This window comes from Sander vitreus, chromosome 2, assembly GCF_031162955.1.
Source record: "Sander vitreus isolate 19-12246 chromosome 2, sanVit1, whole genome shotgun sequence".
Classification (NCBI taxonomy): Eukaryota; Metazoa; Chordata; class Actinopteri; order Perciformes; family Percidae; genus Sander; species Sander vitreus.
Window position 1 is genome coordinate 3925603 of NC_135856.1, and position 23258 is coordinate 3948860.

The 23258-nt window shown below is 44.0% G+C and overlaps 1 protein-coding gene across 3 annotated transcripts in view; it reads right to left on the reverse strand.

The window, feature by feature from the left end:
- The window catches only part of wipf2a (WAS/WASL interacting protein family, member 2a), a 29860-nt gene that overhangs the window by 1739 nt on the left and 4863 nt on the right, over positions 1-23258 (reverse strand). Inside the window, exons 2-8 of one of the 3 annotated variants that reach the window (XM_078273544.1) lie at positions 17488-17642; positions 16284-16416; positions 15171-15284; positions 11892-12572; positions 6017-6268; positions 1928-2029; positions 1-1034 (exon numbers count right to left, since the gene is read on the reverse strand). The exon at positions 1-1034 is cut by the window's left edge and continues 1739 nt beyond it. In XM_078273544.1, coding sequence (XP_078129670.1) covers positions 991-1034; positions 1928-2029; positions 6017-6268; positions 11892-12572; positions 15171-15284; positions 16284-16416; positions 17488-17550 — 1389 coding nt within the window. In that variant the 5' untranslated portion in view covers positions 17551-17642 and the 3' untranslated portion in view covers positions 1-990. Of the gene's footprint in view, positions 1035-1927; positions 2030-6016; positions 6269-11891; positions 12573-15170; positions 15294-16283; positions 16417-17487; positions 17643-23258 lie in introns of all 3 variants that reach the window. The other 2 variants (XM_078273536.1, XM_078273528.1) reach the window with 2 other exon arrangements.

A 23258-nucleotide genomic window follows, 5' to 3' on the forward strand; every position in this document is an offset into this window, starting at 1 on the left:
ATGAACTGGGACCCCAGGGTCTTCTGTTGTCTTAAGTGCATAAATAAGCATCATGCACAGTGTCTCGGTTTAGCAGTTTATCTGCCGTGCAACATCGCCTGAAGATGGAAATATAAACACCTCTGAATTAAGGAATGTAGGGGATACAAAAAAAAAGAAAGAAAGCAGGAAATAGTCCCTGTCGAAGTGTAAATATAAACGACCAAGCAAGGCTTCGGTCAGAACTTGGCCAGCTTTCTAGGAATGCTCTTCGTCCATAATTGAGAGGAACAATTCACAACATGTCAGTTATATTTACAACATGTATGGAAACTGTCCTGGGGAGTTCATTTGACTCCACCCGCTTTTGGCACACTGACACAGAGAGTAGTTTCAAACGCACCCTCACCTGGCACTGCTGGAATGGCTATTTAAGACAAAATATACCCCCCCCCCCCCAAAAAATAATAATAATAATAATGTCAACTGCCGTTAAGCCCCCACATTCATGGCATCATCAGTTTTGTGTGGAATTCACCTGCTGAAAACATGGATTCATTTTTTAACCCCGACACCAAAAATAATAAACTCAAACGTTATTCAGAATTATGAAAACCACCGTTATCATGATTATGCATTAAAAAAGAAGGTGGAATGCACAGATTTTGGAAGTGTTCGGAGTTTGGTCCTGATACGTTTGTTGAACAGAAGCCTCTGCGTCCCGGCAGCAGAGGAGTCGTCGAGGTGGTTGGCGGTCAAGACGTCCGCTTCTGACCTCCGAGTGTTTTTTTGTTGTTGTTTTTTTTGTTCTCTCGTGCAAAGACAGAAGGTGACCGGCGAGTCGCGTGGAACCCGTGTGCTGTCGTAGTGTTTACTTTGTGCTTCCAGCTGGTGGTTTTAGTGTTAGTGTGTGTTGTGTGATTTGAGTGCTTCTTCACCACTCTGTCTCTGCCAAACCGTCCGTCCGTCGGGTCGGCTGACTGAGAGTTAAAGTCCTGAGCTGAGGTCCGTTCACCTCCCCACCGGCGGCGCAGGAGGAGCTCCTCTCATCATGCCTAAAGGGCAGAAGGAGAAACAAGATGGAGGGTCACTACAGGGAGCACACACACACAGAGAGAGAGAGAGAGAGAGAGAGAGAGAGAGAGAGAGAGACAGAGACAGAGAGAGACAGAAAGAGAGAGAGAGAGACAGAGAGAGAGACAGAGAGAGAGAGAGAGAGAGAGAGAGAGAGAGACAGAAAGAGAGAGAGAGAGACAGAAAGAGAGAGACAGAGAGAGAGACAGAGAGACAGCGAGAGAGACAGAAAGAGAGAGAGAGACAGAGAGAGACAGAGAGAGAGAGAGAGACAGAAAGAGACAGAGAGAGCGAGACACACAGAGACAGAGAGACACAGAGACCGAGAGAGACAGAAAGAGAGAGAGAGACAGAAAGAGAGACAGAGAGCGAGACAGAGAGAGCGAGACACACACAGAGACAGAGAGAGACACACAGAGACAGAGAGAGACACACAGAGACAGAGACACAGAGAGAGACACACAGAGACAGAGACACAGAGAGAGACACACAGAGAGAGAGAGACACACAGAGACAGAGAGAGAGACAGAGAGACATACAGAGACAGAGAGAGAGACAGACAGACATACAGAGACAGAGAGAGAGACAGACATACAGAGAGAAACTAAACTTCCTCCTGACACACAGCGCAATCTTAAACAGTAACATCGGAGTAAAACCTTTTCTCCTCTAGATCTTTTGCCGTTTTTCAAGTGTGTTTTTTTTATACTTCACACGTATTTATTTTCCTTCTACTGGGCAAATAAACCAAACTTGTCTGACAACAACTCTTTCAGTGAGCAGTACGGAAATGTAAAAGTACACGTAAGCAGCCAAGACGAGGAAAAGATAGATGTGTAAAGTAACCCAACAGTACTCCGTAGTGTACTCGTACCCTTGCTGTTTTTGCTGGGGTAGACCTTGTTGAAATGCCTGTACTCCTCTGGAGGTGGAAGGTCTTCAATAGGGTGGAAGTTAAACTTGGATTCAAAATCATCTGAGGGAAGAAAGATAATACAAACAAAGTACATGTACATCAAGTTACCAGTTTATTAGGAACACCTTAACAATACAAAAACATCAGCCTGCAATTACAATCCAACATTTTTAAGCCTATAAAGTTTTGACTCAATTTCCTTGTTTTCAACCTGGACCCTATGTTCCTATGTTTGTGTGTGTAAGTGACTGATGGGAACAACGATCTTTGAAATTGGTCCAGTGTTTAGCAAGACCGCTGCACTCTGCAGCGGCGAAACAAGCTTCAATGTAACCCTATGGGGCAAATGTGCATCGTCAACTTTGTCCACTAAAAGTGCTGTTTTTGCCACTGACAGACTCAGATTAATATTCTAAGTGTCTGACAACATTATGGAAAGGATCCCTAGAGAGATAGACCTTTAAAACCTCTTTGAGACCTTTCTGATTAACCAGAAACAGCTCTGAAGTCGCTAGTGCTAAACCCACCAGACTCCATTTAAAAAAGCAATACTTTTAGCGTGTATAGAGCCAATGTATTTTCACATGTAAATCAGTAAACTACGTGTTTATTTCAACCAAAACTAGAGTTGTGATGGTTGGAAAAGTGGAAAGATGACCCAAAACGGCTTTTCATAGTTTCATGTTGTTTCTGTTGACTTTGAATGAAGTGTATTTTACGATGCTAAAATTACCGTTTATTTACATGGAGTCTGGTGGGTTTAGCAAACGCATTTCTCGGATGTTTTTATGTTAAAAAAAAGGATCTTACTCTTTAACAGAAAGGTCGAACTCCTTAGAAATCCTTTCCATAATGTTGTCAGACACTTAGAATATTAATCTGAGTCTGTCAGCGGCAAAACGAGCACTTCTGTGAAGGTAAATACAAGCTGGACAATTGCCCTATTAACTTAGATTGTAGCTTGTTCCACTGACTCCCGACAGCAGCGATCTCGCTAAATACAATGTTTGTTGTTTCCATCACATAGACACAAAAACATAGGTAAATAGGGTCCAGGTGGACAAAAAAAAACACGGTTACTTTAATATTCAATGTGCTGAAATAGAAACAAACAACATATCGCTGTCCTAATATTGTGTCAGGCCTGCACAGATCGTAGTACGGCCAGTCCATTCGCCCAACACCACTCGGGTTTTTATTGCGGCCATGCACGTTTGTGTACTGCTTTTTCTGGGCCTTCAGCTTATTCGTGACCCATTTCTGTGTCCGGCTGATGCCTCTCTCGTTCAGCAGCCTTGTTATATCCGCAGAGCCGAGTTGATTGACGTGGGTTAACCTGTTCAAACACCAAGTCGACCCTGGTTGAGCCCTTAGTGTGAAACGGGTGTGTTTGTTTTCTGCGTGTACCGTGACCCTCAGATGGTCGTCCAGGAAACGTCCCTGCCTTCCTGATTTTACTCATCAGCTCATTTGCATGGCTGCGGTGGAATATTTGACTATAGTCATTCATCACCGTCACCTTCATCACAAAAAGATCAGAAACAAAAGCCACACTGAAGGCCCTGAACACCCACACAGGTGTTCTGAGTTCACCTGGCTGATTAGACCTCTTAAAACAAAAACAACGTAATGTCCGCAACACTGCTTTAAACTCCCATATTTAATATAAATGCAACGTTTCGACCCTTCTGGGTCTTCTTCAGGCAGTACTTTCATTTGTCCTGCACCTGCCAGAAGGTGGGATGTGCACACAATTACTTTTATAAATGATTAGACCTCTTCCCAGGAATGTGTGGGTGCGTTCATGCCACCTGGGAATATCAGAGACCGCCCCCGTGATTACGTTGTTTTTCCGACTGCCAGCGTTCATGTACTTCTCTACTGTCTATGGTCTAAACTGACCTTTGTCGATCTGAAATGAAGACAGATTCAGCAACTGCAATTTCTTGCTTAAAATGTTTTCAGAAACACGTTTCGGTGAACTATCTTAGTCCAATATGAGATCGTATTCTGAACGAGACGCCATGACAGTCTGGCTTCGAATTTCCGGAGAAGCCAGACCCACGTGACGTGTTCGTCCAATCAGCTGCTGGTTTTCTTTTTTGGCTGACAATACAGATTAGCGCCGCCTGCTGTTATGGAGACGTGTTACGTCTCGTCGCTTTGGTGTGTTCCAAGGCACTTTTTTGACCAATTTGGGGAGACTGATCAGCCCAACTGCCTTTTCTGCCGACGGTCGGCCGTCTGGTCGGCGTGTCTGCAGCTTTAAGGAGAGGTCTAATCAGCCAGATCAACTGAAATCAGCTGTGTGTGTGTGTGTTCTGGGGCTTTAACAACTCCTGTGACTGAGGATTAAATATAGCTGAGGGCGATAGGAGAATAATATTACATAGATACCAGAATAAAAGATAACATACTAGTTCAACAGGAGAATAATTGGTAGATTTAAAAAGAGAACATAGTGGTTTGTGGGAGTCACAGCATCTCATTTCAGCAGCCAGTCCAAACCCTTCATTTTAAAAAAGAAGGGTTTTTTAAGTTTCCCTTCGTGTCTTTACATCGGAAATCTCGTTCTGCCAGATTTCTTTGCTCATGACTAGTGCAAAGTGCAAAAGGGTGGAAAGAAGTCGGGCTACATGGAAGTATCACACATATTTGGGATATTAAAAGTACTATATAAATAGTAAAAAGATACTAAACCGGTTTCACACTAAAAGTTCAGTTTAGCATGACGACACAGCAGGAAAACAGCTGTATAACGTCCTCTGTGGTTTTGGTGAAGACTTAACTTTAAAGAAGAGCCTCAAAATGTAACAGAAAGTCTGCATTTCAAACTGTAGGTGTGAAGTTTAAAGTGGGAGGCAGAGAGGGTCTATTGAGTTGCATTTTGGGAGATGTAGGATCCTGTGTTTTTGAAGCTTGACTGAAAACCAGCCCTCCGCTTCTGCGGCTTTGATTATTGCTTATTTTTTTAAAATCTTTTTCGTGACTCCTCCAACTTTATGGAAGTGTAAGGGCGTTTTGTTGTTATTTTTTTTACATTAGGTACGGTAAAATAAAATATAAATATATTCTGTCGCAGATTTTCTGAAAATTCAGTTAAGATTTGTGCTACTTAGGAGACTACTTACGGGACTTTATTCCACCGACTGCTGTTACTCACTTTGAGAATGGCTTTGCTTTTTGTTTGTTGCATGTTATAGAAACAAATGTCAATAAAAGAAAAATATGATCACAGCCTGACGTGCACCTCTCGAAAAAATGTAACTACACGTCTCTCGGCCGTGGCACGTTACACTGCCGTGGCTCGGTAGCGTTGCATTTCCCCCCCCGACTCATGTCCTGGTTCTCCTTCTCCATAAACAACATGAAATCAAGGAGAGGGTTAACGTCTCCTGCTCCAGATTTCCCACCGTGGTCAGAAAGAACAGGGGAGACACTTTGTTTCTCTCACTATGACTCTAGAGTCGCCACTCGCTACTAGAGGGGTTGAAATGAATCAAATAATGGAGACGTGGACGTGGACGATGCTGCATCGATAATCGGCCGGGCCATAATCAATTATTTCTGTTTACAATTTAACGTAGGCCTAACAACCTTTCTGTTGACATAATCTGGTATGTTTTGCACGTTCAGGAAGTGCCGTGTGCTCAGCGTTGTAGTTTTATGTATCCAATGTATTTAGTATGAGAGCACTGCAGAATGTTTTGGTTTTGAAGCTTGAAAAGCTATGAATTAAATATCCTAAATGGCTTTAATAGAGAAATGTATTTGAGGCATCGAGATATCGAATCAAAGACATGATAATCAAATCGAGAGGTCAGTGAAGATCCACACCTCTGCTCGCTATGAAGCTAATCACCGTCACTCTCTCACTCGCTCTACCACACACTCCACACACACACACACACACGCCGGCTCTGCTATTCTCTTAAAAAGTTTGACGCACACACCAGCGCACAAGTATAAACATCAGGCCACTTACGTAGGCTACGGCGAAAGCTCTGCGTGGAGCCTCCGCACAACCATGAATGCAGCTTGACTCACCTATGATGGACTTGGAGGAGGAGATGGAGGAGTGGCCGTTCCGGATCGGCGGGGGCGGTGGAGGGGGTCCAGCCGGGGTTCGGGTGGAGGAGGATGACGAGACGGAGGAGGATGAGGAGGAGAGAGGTGGAGGTGGTTTACCCACTCGGCTGAGGGACTCCGACACCGCAGAGCTGTGGCCGCGGTACGGGGGAGGGGGAGGAGGGGCGTCCCGACTGCCATTACGAGACACGGAGGGGGGCACCTGGGGAGCTGCAAGGAACACGCACACAGATGATCAGGATGACGTGTGTGATGGTAGAAACATTTTTGGAGGAACAAAAAACCTTATACAAAGAGGCACAACACTGCGCCTGTTTAGGCTAAACAACCAGTGGTGGAATGTAACTAAGTACATTTACTCAAGTACTGTACTTAGGTACAAATGTTGAGGTACTTGTACTTTACTGACTGAGTCTTTTCTTTTCGTGCCACTTTCTACTTCTACTCCGCTACATTTCAGAGAGAAATATTGGACTTTTTACTCCACTACATTCATCTGTTACAGCTTTAGTTACAAGTTACTTTAGTTACTAGTTACTCCACTACATTCATCTGTTCCAGCTTTAGTTACAAGTTACTTTAGTTACTAGTTACTCTGCTACATTCATCTGTTACAGCTTTAGTTACTAGTTACTTTAGTTACTAGTTACTTTACACATTCAGATTCCTGCACACAAAACATGTAGTTTATACAATCTGATGTTTTATTATAAATGAAACTAGCCAACAATATAACGGCTACAAGTCCAGCTGAGATGATTAGACTATTTGTGTGTGTGTGTGTGTGTGTGTGTGTGTGTGTGTGTGTGTGTGTGTGTGTGTGTGTGTGTGTGTGTGTACCATTAAACACACAACTTTTTGGATCCTTTCCAGAGGATTTTTCTCCATCGAGTACTTTTACTTTTAATACTTTAACTACATTTTCCTGATGATACTTACAGACTTTTACTTAAGTAACATTTTCAATGCAGGACTTTTACTTGTAAGTATTAATTACAGTGTGGTATTACTACTTTTACTCAAGTAAAAAGGATCAGAATACTTCTTCCACCACTGTAAACAACAACCTTGGAACCAGGGTCCAAAGTTAGCACCATCTACCAGCCAAACGCTGGTAGAATACGCAAGTGGCTGGTAGATCTGCTTCACTCACCAGCCAAAAAACAACAGTAATCTATTGAGTGGCCGGTAACATTTGATCTTTCACTAACCAGAACAACAAGTTAATTTTGGACTCTGCTTGGAAGTGAAAAATACTCAAATGCAAGCCTGCATTTCAATGCTTAGAATCCATCACTAAAGTCATTCATTATTATAGTGCAATTATTTTAGGAATTATACATAAAGAAAAAGCTCCCGTACCCCCTGCAGTACTCTCAAGTACCCCCAGGGGAACCACTGCTCTACATTATAGTTAGGGCTGCACAATGGATCGGTTTTTTCGGCTGCGATATATCAAGAAAGACACCCAGAGATTTTTGTGTTAGTTGAAAGAAAATCCATCCATCCATCTTCATCCGCTTATCCGGGGTCGGGTCGCGGGGGCAGCAGCTCCAGCAGGGGACCCCAAACTTCCCTTTCCCGGGCCACATTAACCAGCTCCGACTGGGGGATCCCGAGGCGTTCCCAGGCCAGGTTAGAGATATAATCCCTCCACCTAGTCCTGGGTCTTCCCCCGAGGCCTCCTCCCAGCTGGACGTGCCTGGAACACCTCCCTAGGGAGGCGCCCAGGGGGCATCCTTACCAGATGGCCGAACCACCTCAACTGGCTCCTTTCGACGCGAAGGAGCAGCGGCTCTACTCCGAGCTCCTCACGGATAACTGAGCTTCTCACCCTATCTCTAAGGGAGACGCCAGCCACCCTCCTGAGGAAACCCATTTCGGCCGCTTGTACCCTGGATCTTGTTCTTTCGGTCATGACCCAGCCTTCATGACCATAGGTGAGGGTAGGAACAAAAACTGACCGGTAGATTGAGAGCTTTGCCTTCTGGCTCAGCTCTCTTTTCGTCACGTGAAAGAAAATATCAGCGGAAAACTGCACTTTATTATTTTTAAATTCCTTATATGTTAATATATGTTTAATTTCTTCAATAAAAGAACGTTGGAAATTATTTCCTTTATTTGTTTTAAATTCAGCAATTTGTTGTATTTTAGCAGAATAATGAAAGCAGCAGAAATGCAGAACTGAGCACAGTTTAATATCTGTTTATTTATCGCAAGTTAATATCATTATCGCGATATTTAACGTTATCGCACGTCGCATATTTTCCTCACATCGTGCAGCCTTAATTATAGCAATTAAAACCGCTGTTTCAAAGGGACTTCCGCCTAACGTTTTACGTAATTCAATATTTCTCTGCTTTATTTCAGAGTGACAGTGGATAGACAGGATAGGCGGGAGAGAGACGGGGAGGACACGCAGCAAAGGGCCGCAGGTCGGAGTCAAACCCGCGCCCCTGCAAAGGCCTCAGCCTACATGGTGCGCACGCTCTTACTGGGTGAGCTAGAGGTCGCCCCCGTTTAGTTTATTTTCAATTGTTCCCCTAAATCACATACTGTGAAGACGATTTGATATCCCGTCATGTTCAGATATTTCCAGCAGCTCCAGCGGAGTCTGATACCAAGAAATGTTCCAGTATCGGTGCATTTGAGAAGGCACCGCCTCCTCCAATCTGTGTTTGATTCTCTACGAAAACACAGCTTTAATTAATTCTAGGACTCTCAATACCTTGATCTTGGGAGTGTTACTGCATGCACCGCAAAAGACACAACAGCAGTAAAAAGGAAAACCAAACACCAACCATGACCCATTTTCTATGAACCATAACGGCTGTCTGGATGGGAACCGGTTATAAATTGTGAAATTATTTCCAGTTCCAGAAACTGGAAACAGCTGCTGTACTGCACCAGTAACACATCACGTAGCTCTCTTTTATATCAGCTTTTAAATCAGAAAAAAAAGGCTACAGCACAACAAGGAGCACAGAACAGGAACAGTGACAGAAAACAGGAGAGGTCTTAAATGTTTAAGTCGGGAAGAAGTAGCAGCGAGCGTGAAAAGTGAAGAGGAATGCTGGAATATTCCACAGGGCTTTAGGAATGCAGAGAAACCAGGAGGCCTTGTGGCGAATCGCTCCGTCGTCCAATCACAACACAGAGCTGCAGCTAACAAGTGCCTTCCTGTTTTGTGTGCTCAAAATATGAATATAAAATGTTTCCAGTGAGCCATAAATCTGCTCTGGGGAAGGAAGCATAATCATCACCCGAGAGTTTCTCTAATAATTAAGATATGAAAAAGATTAATTCTATAAAACTCAAGCATTTTGTAGATGAAGGCGTCTTAAATTAAGAGTTAAAAAAGTATTTTCTTCCACATCAAACACACGTGTGTTTTGGCACTTTGACAATAAGGAGGCATCTCATATGTGTCACTATCCACATAGCATCCACTTAAAGGGGAACTATGCATTTTTATTTAGCTTAATGTACCTTAACTGAACAGCTTCGGAGTCATTGGAATGGTTATATGACTTTTTTCGGGTTGAATGGTGGTCGTCTCGCTCCCCCCTAGCGCCTGTGAGCGGAAAAACCACCCTTGCAACTTTGGGCCGGTGAGCCGCTGGCCTCAGCATCAGGAAGTACGGCGTAATATCAGGTCTCGCGATGCAACGAATTGCTTCACGGCGCTGCACACATACGCCCATTCAGGAACCGGCTAACAAGGTAGCGATGGAGTTTTTCACACTATCATCATGGCTGAGCAGCAAAAAAGAAGCAGAAAGCTAGGAAAGCATTGTCGGAGGAACAGAGAAAGAGGAGACGGCAGACTGACCGAGCGAGGAGTCAGACAAGTAAACATAGGAGCTGCCAAATATCTATTCTGAAGCTGTAGGGGGAGCTCTATAGAGGAACCTGCCAGCAAAAAGAGAGAAAACAGCCAAGAAATGGCCAAAACTGCATAACGCCCCTTTAATCGAGTAAAAACACATTCATTCCACGAGCTGAAATACTGTAAACCTGATGAGGAAAACAAGTCCCAAACCACAGCAGCAGCTGTGGAAATAACAGGAAATATTAAACTACACTGTGTTAAGTATCTATGCAGACACCTGGCTTTAGAAGAGGGGTGTTTAAACGTTAAGAGGAGCCAAACGCATCCCGTCCCTGCCTTCGGTTGTACTTTCAGATATCGATGATTAGGTATGATCCACGGGGAGAAATGTTTCAATGTTTGCTGCTTCATGGCTGCGTTGCACAAAAGAGATTCAGAGATAACGAGTCAGAACTTGCTTTGGCTTCCGGACGAACATTCCTCCAGGTGAGATGTTGTCTTCATCACTGGGACGGTTCAAATACCGAACACACTCATATCCTCAACGTACGTACGTGTGTGTGTGTGTGTGTGTGTATATATATGTATTTTATATATATATATATATATATATATATATATATATATATATATATATATATATATATATATATATTAAAGCACGGCACGTTCAGTGTTGAAATGATCGGTCAAACGATTGATTAGTTGGTAAACATAGAATAGTATTTTTTGTGTCTTTTTTTAGAGAGCTGAGTAGAGAGATGACAGGATATTAAAGGAGAGAGAGAATAAACTACATTACATATCATCTTCAAGTTAAATTATTATCCAAAATAGTCGTTGGTAGCATCTCTGGGTCACTGAAACTGATCTACATAAACACATTGTCTCCTGTGATGATGACACACTATGTGATATATATGTGGAAATATATCAATATCTACTATTACATTCTCTGCATTTGGCCAAAAATACAAAATAACCAGAACACACCCAGAAATTTGAGGTACATCATTGGATACTGGGTGTGCAGAAGAACTGTATTGTTAGATGAACCTTTCCTTTAAGTGTGCCTTTTAAAGCACATATAAGATGTAACTTGATCCCTTTATAACCTCTCTCCAGACAGACTGTGAAGTGATCCTCAACAGTTTATATTAAAGTGCTCATATTATTCTCATTTTCAGGTTCATAATTGTATTTAGAGGTTATATCAGATTAGCTTTACATGGTTTAACTTTCAAAAGTCACCATATTTTTGTTGTACTGCACATTGCTGCAGCTCCTCTTTTCACCCTGTGTGTTGAGCTCTCTGTTTTAGCTACAGAGTTAGACCTCTCACTTCTGTTCCATCTTTGTTGGAAGTCGCACATGCTCAGTAGCTAGGTAAGGACTACTAGCCAGTCAGAAGCAGAGTATGAGGGCGTGCCCTGACAGTAGCTAGGTAAGGACTACTAGCCAGTCAGAAGCAGAGTATGAGGGCGTGCCCTGACAGTAGCTAGGTAAGGACTACTGGCCAGTCAGAAGCAGAGTATGAGGGCGTGTCCTGACAGTACCTAGGTAAGGACTACTAGCCAGTCAGAAGCAGAGTATGAGGGCGTGCCCTGACAGTACCTAGGTAAGGACTACTAGCCAGTCAGAAGCAGAGTATGAGGGCGTGCCATGCTAGCAGCTAGGCGAGCATTATAACGTGTGTTCCAAAGTGACCACGTTTGTCTCTAAGTAAAGGCTGGACTACAATAGAGCTGTTTGGAGCAGTTTGTGAACAGTGTTTTCTGTTGGAGATGGTTAGTCCCTTTGGGGGGGACTTTGGGCTTTTTCACTTTGTAAACCTATAACATGCACAAAAAAGATATATAACACAATAAAAGGAAAGGGGAAAAGCCAAAAAGCAGAATATGAGCCCTTTAACACAAAATCTGCCGTATGAGCCGTGACCTGTGACCTGTAAAAGACGTGAATACTGAGAGTTGTGTGTGTTTACAGTGCAGGTGGTTGTACCTGTTCTGCGTCCAGGTGGCTCTCTGGCAGGTGGTGGCGGTCTGCTGGCCTGCTGGGAGGATGAGGATGGAGACGGAGAGGGAGGAGGTGGAGGAGCTTGGCTGCGTCCTTGGCTGCCGCCTCCCGATGTGTGTTTTTTGTGCAGGGAGTTGTGCCTCTGTGGCAGCTCCGGAGCCCCGGCCCCGTCTACGCTGGACGCCCCGTTGGCAACGTTGCCCGATGTGTGCGGCCTGTACGGCGGGGGAGGCGGAGGAGCTGAGGAGCCACCTGTTTGCGGCCTGCTGGAAGACGGAGGTGGCTTCACGGAGCTGGGAGGGGTCGGGCCTCTGCTGGGCATCGGTGGGAGGGGCTTCTCTCTGCTGTGGGACGAGGAAGGTGGAGCGTGTGCTTTCTGAGTCGGGGTAGGCGGAGCGTTGCTACGTCCTCCTCTGTTGAAGGGGGGAGGAGGCGGGGGGGCTGAGGTGCTGTGCTTCATCCCGCTGCCTGTGGAGGAGCTGTTGCTGCTGGAGGAGCGGGAGATGTCGGGCAGCGAGGGCCGGTGGGAGCGCTGGTGCTCCGGTGGAGAGGGCTTGTTGGCTGGGGAGGGCGAGGGGGAGCGGCCTGTGGGGGGGCGAGGGGCCGCGGCTCGGGACCCTGGGGGCCGCAGGGCGGCTCTGCCCACCGAACCGCCCGCTGGACCATCTGGGTGAAGGACAGAGATGAGAGATGGTGCTCAGGACATCACAAAAACACTTCAGACACGTCAGACAACAACTATTTTTGGTAAGATGCTCACTGGGAAGCAATATGGTTCAGGGGTGAAATAAACAACCGTTTTCATTATCAATTAATATGCTGAATATTTTCTTGATTTATCAATTAATCCTAAAAAATGTTAGAGAAAGGTGAGAGGAACGATCACGATTTCCCTAAAAACAAAGGCGACGTCTTTAAATTGCTCGTTTTGTCCGACCAAAGGCCCGAACCCAAAAGAGTTCCCTTTAACAATCACGTAGGACAAAGAAAAACCGCAAATCGCTGCAAACATTTGAGTAGCTGGAACAGGAGAATTTGGGGCACTTTTACTTAAAAAGGTGCCCTGCCACACAAAAACGTTTTTACTAGCGTTTTTTTTTGTTGAAATATGCTAGGTCCATATGTGTTTGTGTTATGTGGTGAATGTGAAAATGAACGGCTACCTCCTCTGGCAGCTCTAGCCACTGAAAAGAAATAAGTGGAGAAATCAGGCCAATTACAAAAGCTGGTCAGTCTGACGTGGTGCTGCCTGAGCTCATTACTATTCGTGAGCTCGCCCAGTTGCGCTGGGTAAAGGATGCTGATAGCCAGGCTCTCATTGGCTAGCTGTTAGCCAATCAGAGTCAAGCAGCTTAGCTGGTTGAATATTAATGAGAACAGGCACAAATCGAGCTGAGTCTTCCTGCAGGCTTTCTATACCACGCTAGAATGGCTCGAAACAAGGTCACCAAGGCATTTTTTCCAACTGCAAAAAATGTTGCAGAGTCCATGGTAGCCCTTCAGACATTACCACAAAGTAATGAAATACGTGTGGCAGGGCACCTTTAAAAAATTAGATAAAAAGGACTAATCAATTATCAAAATAGTTGCAGATTCATTTTCTGTCGATCGACTAAACGAACGGTCGATGAGAGCTAAAACAATTAAAGTATATTAAATTTTCTGTCACAATATCAATAGATATTTTGATATAGTACTTTAATATAAATTGAGAAATAAGTAAAGTAATAAAACAACAAGACAGGAATGTTTTGGGCTAATTCAACGAAGTAAAAACCTCACAAACCAGAGTACTTCTGCATTTTAAAGCAAAACGTTAGACTAGGCCTGCACGATTCGGGGAAAAATATGAATCAAGATTTTTTTTCAGGCTCTATCTGAAGTCCTTGAACATGTCTTTACATAATTAAAACATGTTAATGTCAAACGCTTTCAATAAATTAATTGGAGAAAAAAAAAAATCATTAAGTCATTAAGTGAAGTCAGTAATAAGTCATTTAAAAGTTAAATCATGAACAGAAGTGAATCGAGATCACGGTTTATAACGATTTATTGTCCAGGCCTGCTTCATATTGCCATAAAACAGTTCTGATCATCGATCTGGAAAGCTGATAATGTGGAATTGTTTGGTCAAAGTTATTATTAACCTACTCGACACAGACAGTACGGCAGAATGTCTGACCTTACAGCTCTGTCTACCGTTAATATTTGATATTCTAAAAATAATCCATAAATTCCAGCTTTTCATTCATAATTCACATCCCTCGTTCCTCGCTGCTTCAGCTCCGACCACGGATGCGTCTGCTCCGCCAGAGATAAGGGGAAAATAACCACGTTCACGTCCAAATCTTCTCTGCTGATTCATACTTTGTGGACTTCTTTGGCTAATGGCCTTTATAATATTCTGCACAAGTTGTTTATTTCTATAACCACAAAATGGTCGCGGAGGAACAGAGTGCTGAGAGTAGAAATTAAAGTAAAAGCTCAGTGGAAATAAAGAGAAAGGAGCTTTCTTCTCCTTTTCTCCGTTTGACCCGTTTTGTTTGACCTGTTGCTGAATAAACTGACAGATTATCATTTCTTTTATGACGGATTCTTCATTACACTCACAAGATCAGTAGTTATTGTGTAGTACAGTTCCCACCCCAGCACACAACAGTTTCTCTCTTAACATTTCTTTCACTATTAGTGAACAACGTAAAAAAGCAAACTGTATAACAATATCTTATGTACACTCTTGCAAAGTTATGATTTGCATAAAATAATAATAAAAAATAAAATAAAGAATAGCACCTTTTTCTATCACCCTCCAAGACCTGCTCCAGTCCTTTCCCCTCCTGGGGTTCAGCACTAGTTTCATTTTTAGATGAATCAAGAGTTGATTGGGCCCTTGATGCTTTTTTGGCTGTTTTTTGTTGACGTTTGTGGCGCTTTTTGGAGTTTTTTATGTGGGGGGTTACGCTTTTTTAATGTTTTTTTTTTTTTTTCTTCCCAAGTTTGACATTTTTCCTCGGATGTTTTTAAATGGAGCATAAGTAGACCTTTTTTTTTACTTGCCCAACTGGACAATTGAAAAATAAAAAAACAGCGTTGAACCCTGATTTTAAAAACACACACACACACACACACACACACACACACAGTCCAGATGTGAACTTTGACTTCAGCTCCCCTCTCTGTGATAAGAAAACATACTAATTCTTAGTCGACACTTTCAGATATAAATAATCACATTACAGATAACGTAAAGAAAAAAGTTTTTACCTCCAACTGGGCGTAATTTTGGCACACCTCCTTGGAAAAGGCCTCCCATTCCCATTGGCGCTCCGCCTCCAAAACCTCCACCACCACCACCACCTCCTCCTCCTCCTCCTCCTCCTCCTGCTTCTGGTGAAAAGTTGACATCCACGTCAATATAAACAAATATGAAAGCAAGACTAGACACACATTTTAACGTTCAAATATTTGGACATAATAGGAGATATATCTCCATGTAATAGAGCTCCAAATTCCCAAAAAAGCCCCGCTTTTTGACAAAATAATCTTAACTCAATGTCCAATAACTAGCTTTTTTTTCTGGGCTTTGAACGGCTTCTCACAGTCTTCGTCAGCAGATGGAGTTTGCTCAGTTGATTTTGTTTTTTCAGTTGTTTGAAGACCTCAAAAAGTGGTTGAAAGCTACGGAAGAAGCTACTATAGTTAGTAATCCTTGATATTTATTTACAAGTTCAAGAATGAACTTTTAAACTCACGTTGTTGAACTGTTCTGTATATTATTATTTCATAAACACAAAACACATATTTCTCTGTGTGTACATTTTAAGCCCCTGACAGACCAACCCGATAATCGGCCGTTAGACAGTCTGGCGAGGTCGGTGACTCGAGTCTGTTCGGTGTGTTCCGTGCCGTCGTCCGTCAGCCTTCATTTTGGCCGACCTGACTTGCTCGGTCGGAAGGCGGGCACTGCCGGCAGTCGGACTCAATGACCAATCTGATTGGTGGAGTGCTAACCCTGAAATGACGAGCGGGATTAACGTGACTAACGCCTCTCAAACTCTGACGAAAACCTTTTAAACTGACCTTTGTTGATCTGAAATGAAGACAGATTCAGCAACTGCACGGCCTATTTCTCTCTTCAAATGTTTTCAGAAACACATTTCTATTTTAGTACAATATGAGATCGTATTCTCAACGAGCCGCCATGACAGTCTGGCTTTGAATTTCCAGAGAAACCAGACCCACGTGATGCATTCGTCCAATCAGACTGCCGTAGGGTTGGTGTGTCACCAGCTTTATAATAGAAGCTCACTGTTAGTGTGTGTGTGTGTGTGTGTGTGTGTGTGTGTGTGTGTGTGTGTGTGTGTGTGTGTGTCTTACTCTCTATAATCGGACTGCTCCGGTCGTTGATCGCAGTGACCTTCTTTAGTCTGGCACCTTTGTGGATGTCCGACAGCAGCGCTCCTCTGCCTTTATTCTCAGATGAACTCAGTTTGGGAGGAACCGTGTTCGCCTGCGGAGGAAGTTCACAAGTATGCAATCACACCTCCAGTTCCTCTCGTCTGAACCGTAGCCAGACGCTTGGTTTGTTTGGGTTCACGCGGAACACTTTGAACCATAGCGTGTAAACGAAAGCCGACATGACTCAGTAGCTTGGTAACTTCTCATCCTGCCGGGTTAGACATTTTGACTGCAGACCCTGAACTCTATATTTTGCTGTAATTAACCTTCTCTGATGTTCATGTCAGGTAAGAACACAAACAGAGAAAACATGAGCTTCAGCCCAGACTCCAGGTTTCTTAAGTTTTTCCAAGAATAAGTAACTGCACAACAGATCTCTAAGAGGAAATGTTTTTCTTTTCCTCCAGGCTAAACAAATCAAACTACTGTCCCCTTATTGCCTTGTTAAGAGTGTTTATACAGTGTGTTAGCCCAATCCAGCCAAAACTAATTATTATAATCAAACCATCTTCCTCAAGACTGAGTGAAAGAACAGGAAGCTGCTCGTCTGTAGGGTGAATTAAAGAGGTATGAAAGGAAACACTAAGCATTGATGCAACTACTGGGAATTTAAAGGTCTAAGTGACATTAATGCAGGATTTAGGTCAAGCTCTTTTATTTGTCAAAAAATAAAAAAATACAGTGCTGTGGTAGATTGGTGTGTGATAATTGAATAATGTGTTTGAGTTAAACTTCTGATTCCAGCTTGTTAAATGTGAATATTGTTCTAGTTTCTTCTCTCCTCTGTGACAGTAAACTGAATATTTTTGAGTTGAGGCCAAAACGAGACATTTGAGGACGTCGTCTTGGGCTTTTGGGAAACACTGATCCACATTTTTCACCATTTTCTGACATTTTATAAACCAAACTCATCCATTAATTGAGAAAATAATCAACAGATTAATCGACAGTGAAAATAATCGTTAGTTGCAGAGCTATGAATATCTACAGTAAGTAAGTACAGTGTCTTGGAGATACATTCTGCTACACTGAACAATATATTGTGCCAGTTTCTGCAGCTGATTGGCGGTGAACCGTCGCAGTGTGGTGTGATGTGCTGTGTGCCTTTAGTCGGGTCACTGACCTGATGGAAGGTGGGGGGAGGCGGGGGTCCTGGCGGAGGAGGGGGAGGGGGAGGAGTAGGCATCCTGTCCCTCTGTTGGCACCTTGCTGTGTGTGTGTGGGTGGGTAAAGGACCGGTGACTTCACCGTCTCAGCTGAGACGACACACGCCGACTCCTGCAAAACGACACATTTTTAACTGATCAAGCAAAAACTGAAAAAAATATGAGAAATCATCAATCAAATACTGAAACCTCTTTAACTGCACTGCCTCTCTGTTAGGCAGCTCTGCTTTGGAAGTCAGGTGTAAATCATGTTAGATGAAATATGTAATGTGTACGCTGCTGTGGCCAGCAAAACATGAACAGTCTACATGTTTGTTTTTTGATACGGTGAACTTGAAATAATCCCTTTTTGGCATTGATGGCTCCATAACTGACTTGGTGGTTGCGTCTGCAATCTTTTATGCATTAGCCTGCTGGGGAGCTGGGAGCACAGAGAGGGACAGGAAGCGACTAAACAGACTGGTGAAGAGGGCTAGCTCTGTTCTGGGCTGCCCTCTGGACACCATAGAGGAGGTGGGGGGAGAGGGGGATGTCAGCCAGGCTGGCATCCATTGTGGGCAACACCTCTCACCCCCCTACATGAGACTGTGAGTTCCCTGAGCAGCTCCTTCAGCAGCAGAGCTGCTGTAGCACAGGACTTTCCCCAGTGTGGGATTAATAAGTCTATCTTATCTTATTTTATAAGATGTAAAACCTTTGAGCTCTTTTAATAATGCCCTCTTGTTGCATCATTTTCTTCTGCAATGGTGCAATGAAACCTGACTGGAGGATTACTAGTTACTACAAACATGTATACATTTGAATTTTGTTCTGCAGATTGTCTGAAGATTTGGTTAAAATTTGGATGGAAACCCCACACTGTCCTGCGCGGAACAAAAGTCAACACAGGTGTGAGCAAGGATACAAACGCAGGAAGGAGGAGACACAAAGCGTCCACTTCCAGAAACAAATCACCAGGACAAACAAGCACGGTGTACTTCATACCATTCGTTAAGCTTTGCTAAAGTGAAGTTCAGCGTTGTCTCGATTCACCAGTTGATAGATGCCTTTACATTTAACATGTCAAATGTTTTTTGGGGGGGGTTTGATAGAGCTCGGTCTGTTGTAGTGAACGACTTCATTACTCCTTACAGTAACAAGGACATATTGTAAGCCGCTGTATTATAGCGGCAGAGTGAAAGTGCTTTCTATGCCAAGAAACACAAAATGCAGTCTGTTTAAGTGGCTGTAATATAATAGGAAACTTGACACTGATGAGAGTAAAGGCCCTGACGCACCAACCCGACGCAGACCGTCGGCAGAAAAGGCAGTCGGACTCATCAGTCGGCTCCCAGAGGTCCAAAAAGTGCCTCGGGACACACCGAAGCGACGCCGACTTGAGCGTACGTTCTGCACGTGCGCGAGACGTAATACGTCTCCATAACAGCAGGCGGCGCTAATCTGTATTGTGGCCCAAAAAAATGAAAACCGGCAGCTGCATTGGACGAACGCGTCACGTGGGTCTGGCTGCTCCAGAATTTCACATCCGAGCATAATGGCGCCTTCGTTCGGAATACGATCTCATGTTTTACGAAGATAGTTCACCGAAACGGGTTTCTGAAAACATTTTTAGCGAGAAATAGGCCGTGCTGAATCTGTCTTCATTTCAGATCAACAAAGGAGAGTTTAAAAGATTTTCGTCAGATTTTGAGAGGCGTTAGTCAGGCTCATCCCGCTCGTCATTTCCGGGTTAGCACTCCACCAATCAGATTGGTCATTGAGTCTGACTGCCCGCCTTCCGATTCAACATGTCAAATCGGCCCAAATGAAGGCTGACGGCCCCTCTGACGGACGACGGCACGGAACACGGACACTCGCCAGACTGTCCGACGGCCGATTATCGGGTTGGTGTGTCAGCGCCTTAAAAGATCTGACAGAAAACTGTAGATGTCAGAACAGACACACAAAATATCTCCCTACAATTATCACAAATAAGACAATGCTCCCTCTGTGATGGTGGACATTTCTCAAATAAATCCAATATGTAGTGTGGTATCGTGATCATTACTCATTTCCAAACCGTCATCGTGGTTTTTTGAGGCTTGAGGAGAATAAAGAATAAACTCACTCCACCTTTCTGTAGGACAAACCCTGAACAGGTGAAAACATGAGATCACCAGGATTAGTTGCAACATGTTTGCCGTTTACATGAATGCAACGGTTAAAGAGAAAACAAGATGCAGAGGATGGATGCCAACATGTTTCATTCTGCGGCTTCACAGTGGAAACAAATGTTTGTTCCCAATGTGCTCTCAAGAAGGAAATTCTTTGGGGGAAGGAAGCAAGCAGCTCCTGGGAAACGTCAGTGAAGCGAGGACGGAAGACGAGCATTTCGACATTAAGGGTCAGGAAAAAGCTTTAAAGCTTTAGTGCGTAACTTTCTTTTTATATTAATGAACGTCCGTTACATTCAAGCCATTGCTAAATCAGTTGCTACAAAGCTAATTAAGACTATCAGCTCCACACAACTCTCTCTGGATTTCTCAGTATGACCATGTTCAGAAGATTATGTCGACTTTCACGTGCAGAAACTCGAGCCGAGATAATGACCTCTTCTGAAGAGTCCATGTTTTTTTTAATCCTCTGTGTCCTCCTTGGCTGCTAGCAACTGCGTGGAGGGGGGGGATGTGCGCGATCACAGAAGCCGACAATTTTGTTGTCATTTCTTAGAATTCCTCAAGGGGGCGACAGAAACTACTAAACTAGCACTATAGCTTTAAAAGGACTATACCATCGTTTAATGGCGCTTTTCCATTACGTGGTACCTGCTCTACTCGCCTCTACTCGCCTTTTTTGGTTTTCCATTACGAAAAAAAAGTCCCTGGTACCTGCTAACAGGTACTTTTTGTAGTACCACCTCAGTCGAGGTTCCCAGCGAGCTGAGGCGATACCAAAAGGTGACGTGAAAGCGACAGACGGGGGTGTCCTGAACAAACCCGCCATTTTTAAATAGTTTAGCCAGCTGTGTTTATTTGCTGCCTCCAGCTTCACTTGAAACTAAATGTCTTCTGGCAACAACAACACACCTTCCACGTTCTGGGTGTCGCGTTAGGTCACGGCAGTTTACTGCGGCGCCGCTATGACGACCAGCCACGCTGAGGCAGTACTAAAATCTGCAATAGAAAACGGACGCACAGTGAGGCGAGTAGAGTCGAGCAGGTACCATGTAATGGAAAAACTCCATTTCATAAACAGGTACCCACTCGAGGCCTTGACAGTTTCAGAACTTTGGCCCTGATTTTAAAATGGAACTGTGAAAACCTGAGGACAGTCAGACCGGATTCACGGAGCATTTGACCCAAACAGAGAGAGAACACCATTTAGTTCAAAGGAGCCTTTTTCCCCTTGCACTTTACATTTCACACTAAACTACACACAGTAGCTTTAAACTCATTTTGTAGCCACACTGGCAGAGAGACTCGAGATGTTGGTCTGTTGATCCTAAACAAAATATCTTGACAACTACGGATGGACTGAAATTTGGTACAGAAATCCATGAACGTCAGAGGAGGAATCCTTGTGACTTTGGTGTCCTCGTTGCCTGGGAGGAGTGTAGGTGGGGGGGAGTTCATGCTTTGCAGGGGCAGAGCTTTTCAGAAAGGCTTTCCTGAGTGGATGAATCTGAAAATGCAGTTCTCACATTTTACCGTTTCGTCCTGAAGATTCCTCTTTAATTGTAAAGCCCTGATGGGGCGCAACACTATTATATGCAGAGCTGCAAATATTAACAGATTAGTTGTCAACTTTTACGTTTAAAATCGGTTTTCTGATTCCAGCTTGTTAAATGTGATTATTGTTCTAGTCTCTTCTCTCCTCTGTGACAGTAAACTAAATATCTTTTGAGTTGTGGACAAAACAAGACATTTGAGGACGTCATATTGGACTTTGGGAAACACTGGTCCTTCATTTTCCACCATTTTCGGACATTTTAGAGACCAAACAACTAAACTACTAAATAATCGTTATTTGCAGCCCTAATTATTTGACAATGTTGTCGTTCCATTCACAGATTTTACAGACTCAAGGTAAAGACAAAAAGAAAAATGTAACTTAAATGCCTGTCCATATTAAAACATACCTATGTTATTCCCATACCTGAAACTGCTCTAAATGTGTCAACACAATGATTGAGGTCACTAGATCTTCCCAAACCAGTTAGCTGTCTGGGCCCATTGTTGGCTCCTCTCCCCTCCCTCCCTCCCTCCCTCCCTCCCTCCCTCCCTCCCTCCCTCTGCTGCTGATCCATTCCTCAGGCAGCCTGTTTCAGTGTCGGGGAAGGTTTTTTAACCGAGGGAAACCAAAGGAATCTCACTGAGCAAGCTCGCCAGTCAGCCAGCCAGTGACGTGGTTTATACAGAAAGGCACAGAGACAGAAACTGAGTGGTGGTGGTGGTGGTGGTGGTGGGGGTTATCGCTCAAGAGGAAAAAGAAATGTTCCGAGTCTGCTGAGTGTACAAAGACTGAAGCCACAGAGATACTAGTTTAAATGCATTCAGCCTGTTGTTAACCCACAAACAACAAAATAATTACACTATTAACACAACAACGTCATTCAGTTTGAAATTGAGATGCATAAACCAACAATCAGTTTGACAGATGAAAGCATGTCAGTCTTTCCTTTGTATGTGTACAAGCTTGGCGGGCCGCCAGGCCAGGAAAATCTTTCAAATGCCAAAAAATAACGCCACTTCTGTAACAGCGGGCCGGTCGAGTGTATTATCTAAACCTACACTGCTAAAATCATTTATAGATGATTTTTTTGGGGCATTTTTGGCCTTTATTTGGATCGGACAGCTTAGACATGAAAGGGGAGAGAGAAGGGGAATGATATGCAGCAAAGGGCCGCAGGTCGGAGTCCAACATGCGGCCGCTGCGTCAAGAAGTAAACCTCTATATGTGGGCGCCCGCTCTACCAGGTGAGCTAACCAGGCGCCCGACCGCTAAATCACTTTAAAATGTTGGCGGTATAGCATACCAGTTACAAACAGGCGCAGAAGTGCTAACGACACGTTCATAACATGCTGACGGAGTCGGTGTTGTGTTTTTAGCGGAGCAAGACCAGAGAACATTTGGTCGAAACAGATCGGTGATGCTGTTTGGACCTCGTTGTTCTCCGTCAATGCCAATCCGTACGCCATTATTGGCGTGTTATCAAGACGCATAATCGCTTTTTAGCGCGTTTATCAACGCCGTTTGGCCTCCATTGACTTACATTACCTTGCAATTGCGTGTCAATTCACGCCGTAGCGAGTAGTAACCCAACTGTCGCTTTCTTCTTTTCCTAAACCCAACCGTGCCGTTGTTGTCCCGCGTCCCGTTCTTCTTTTCCTAAACCCAACCCGTTCGCCGTGATGCCAATTCCTCGAGCCGTCTCTGTGTCACTCTTACACTGTTGCCCCTTGCAACCGATAGCGTAGGATCCCAAAAAGGTGGGGGCGGGCTCAGACACCTCCCAAATCGTCACGTGACAGCAAGCTACCATGACGCATGTCCTCATTCTCAATACGGCGTTGACATAAAACGCGGATAGCTCAAAATGCGTACAGATAACGCGCCACTTGGCTTTAGAAAGTGGCGTGTACGTTTACGCGCAGTCGCGATGTCACGTTGCCCGTGAAGTTTGCTAGAAGAGAACGTAACGCAGCGTTTGATGTGAAGTGAGCTCAGAGACTGCGCCTGACTCCGTTTA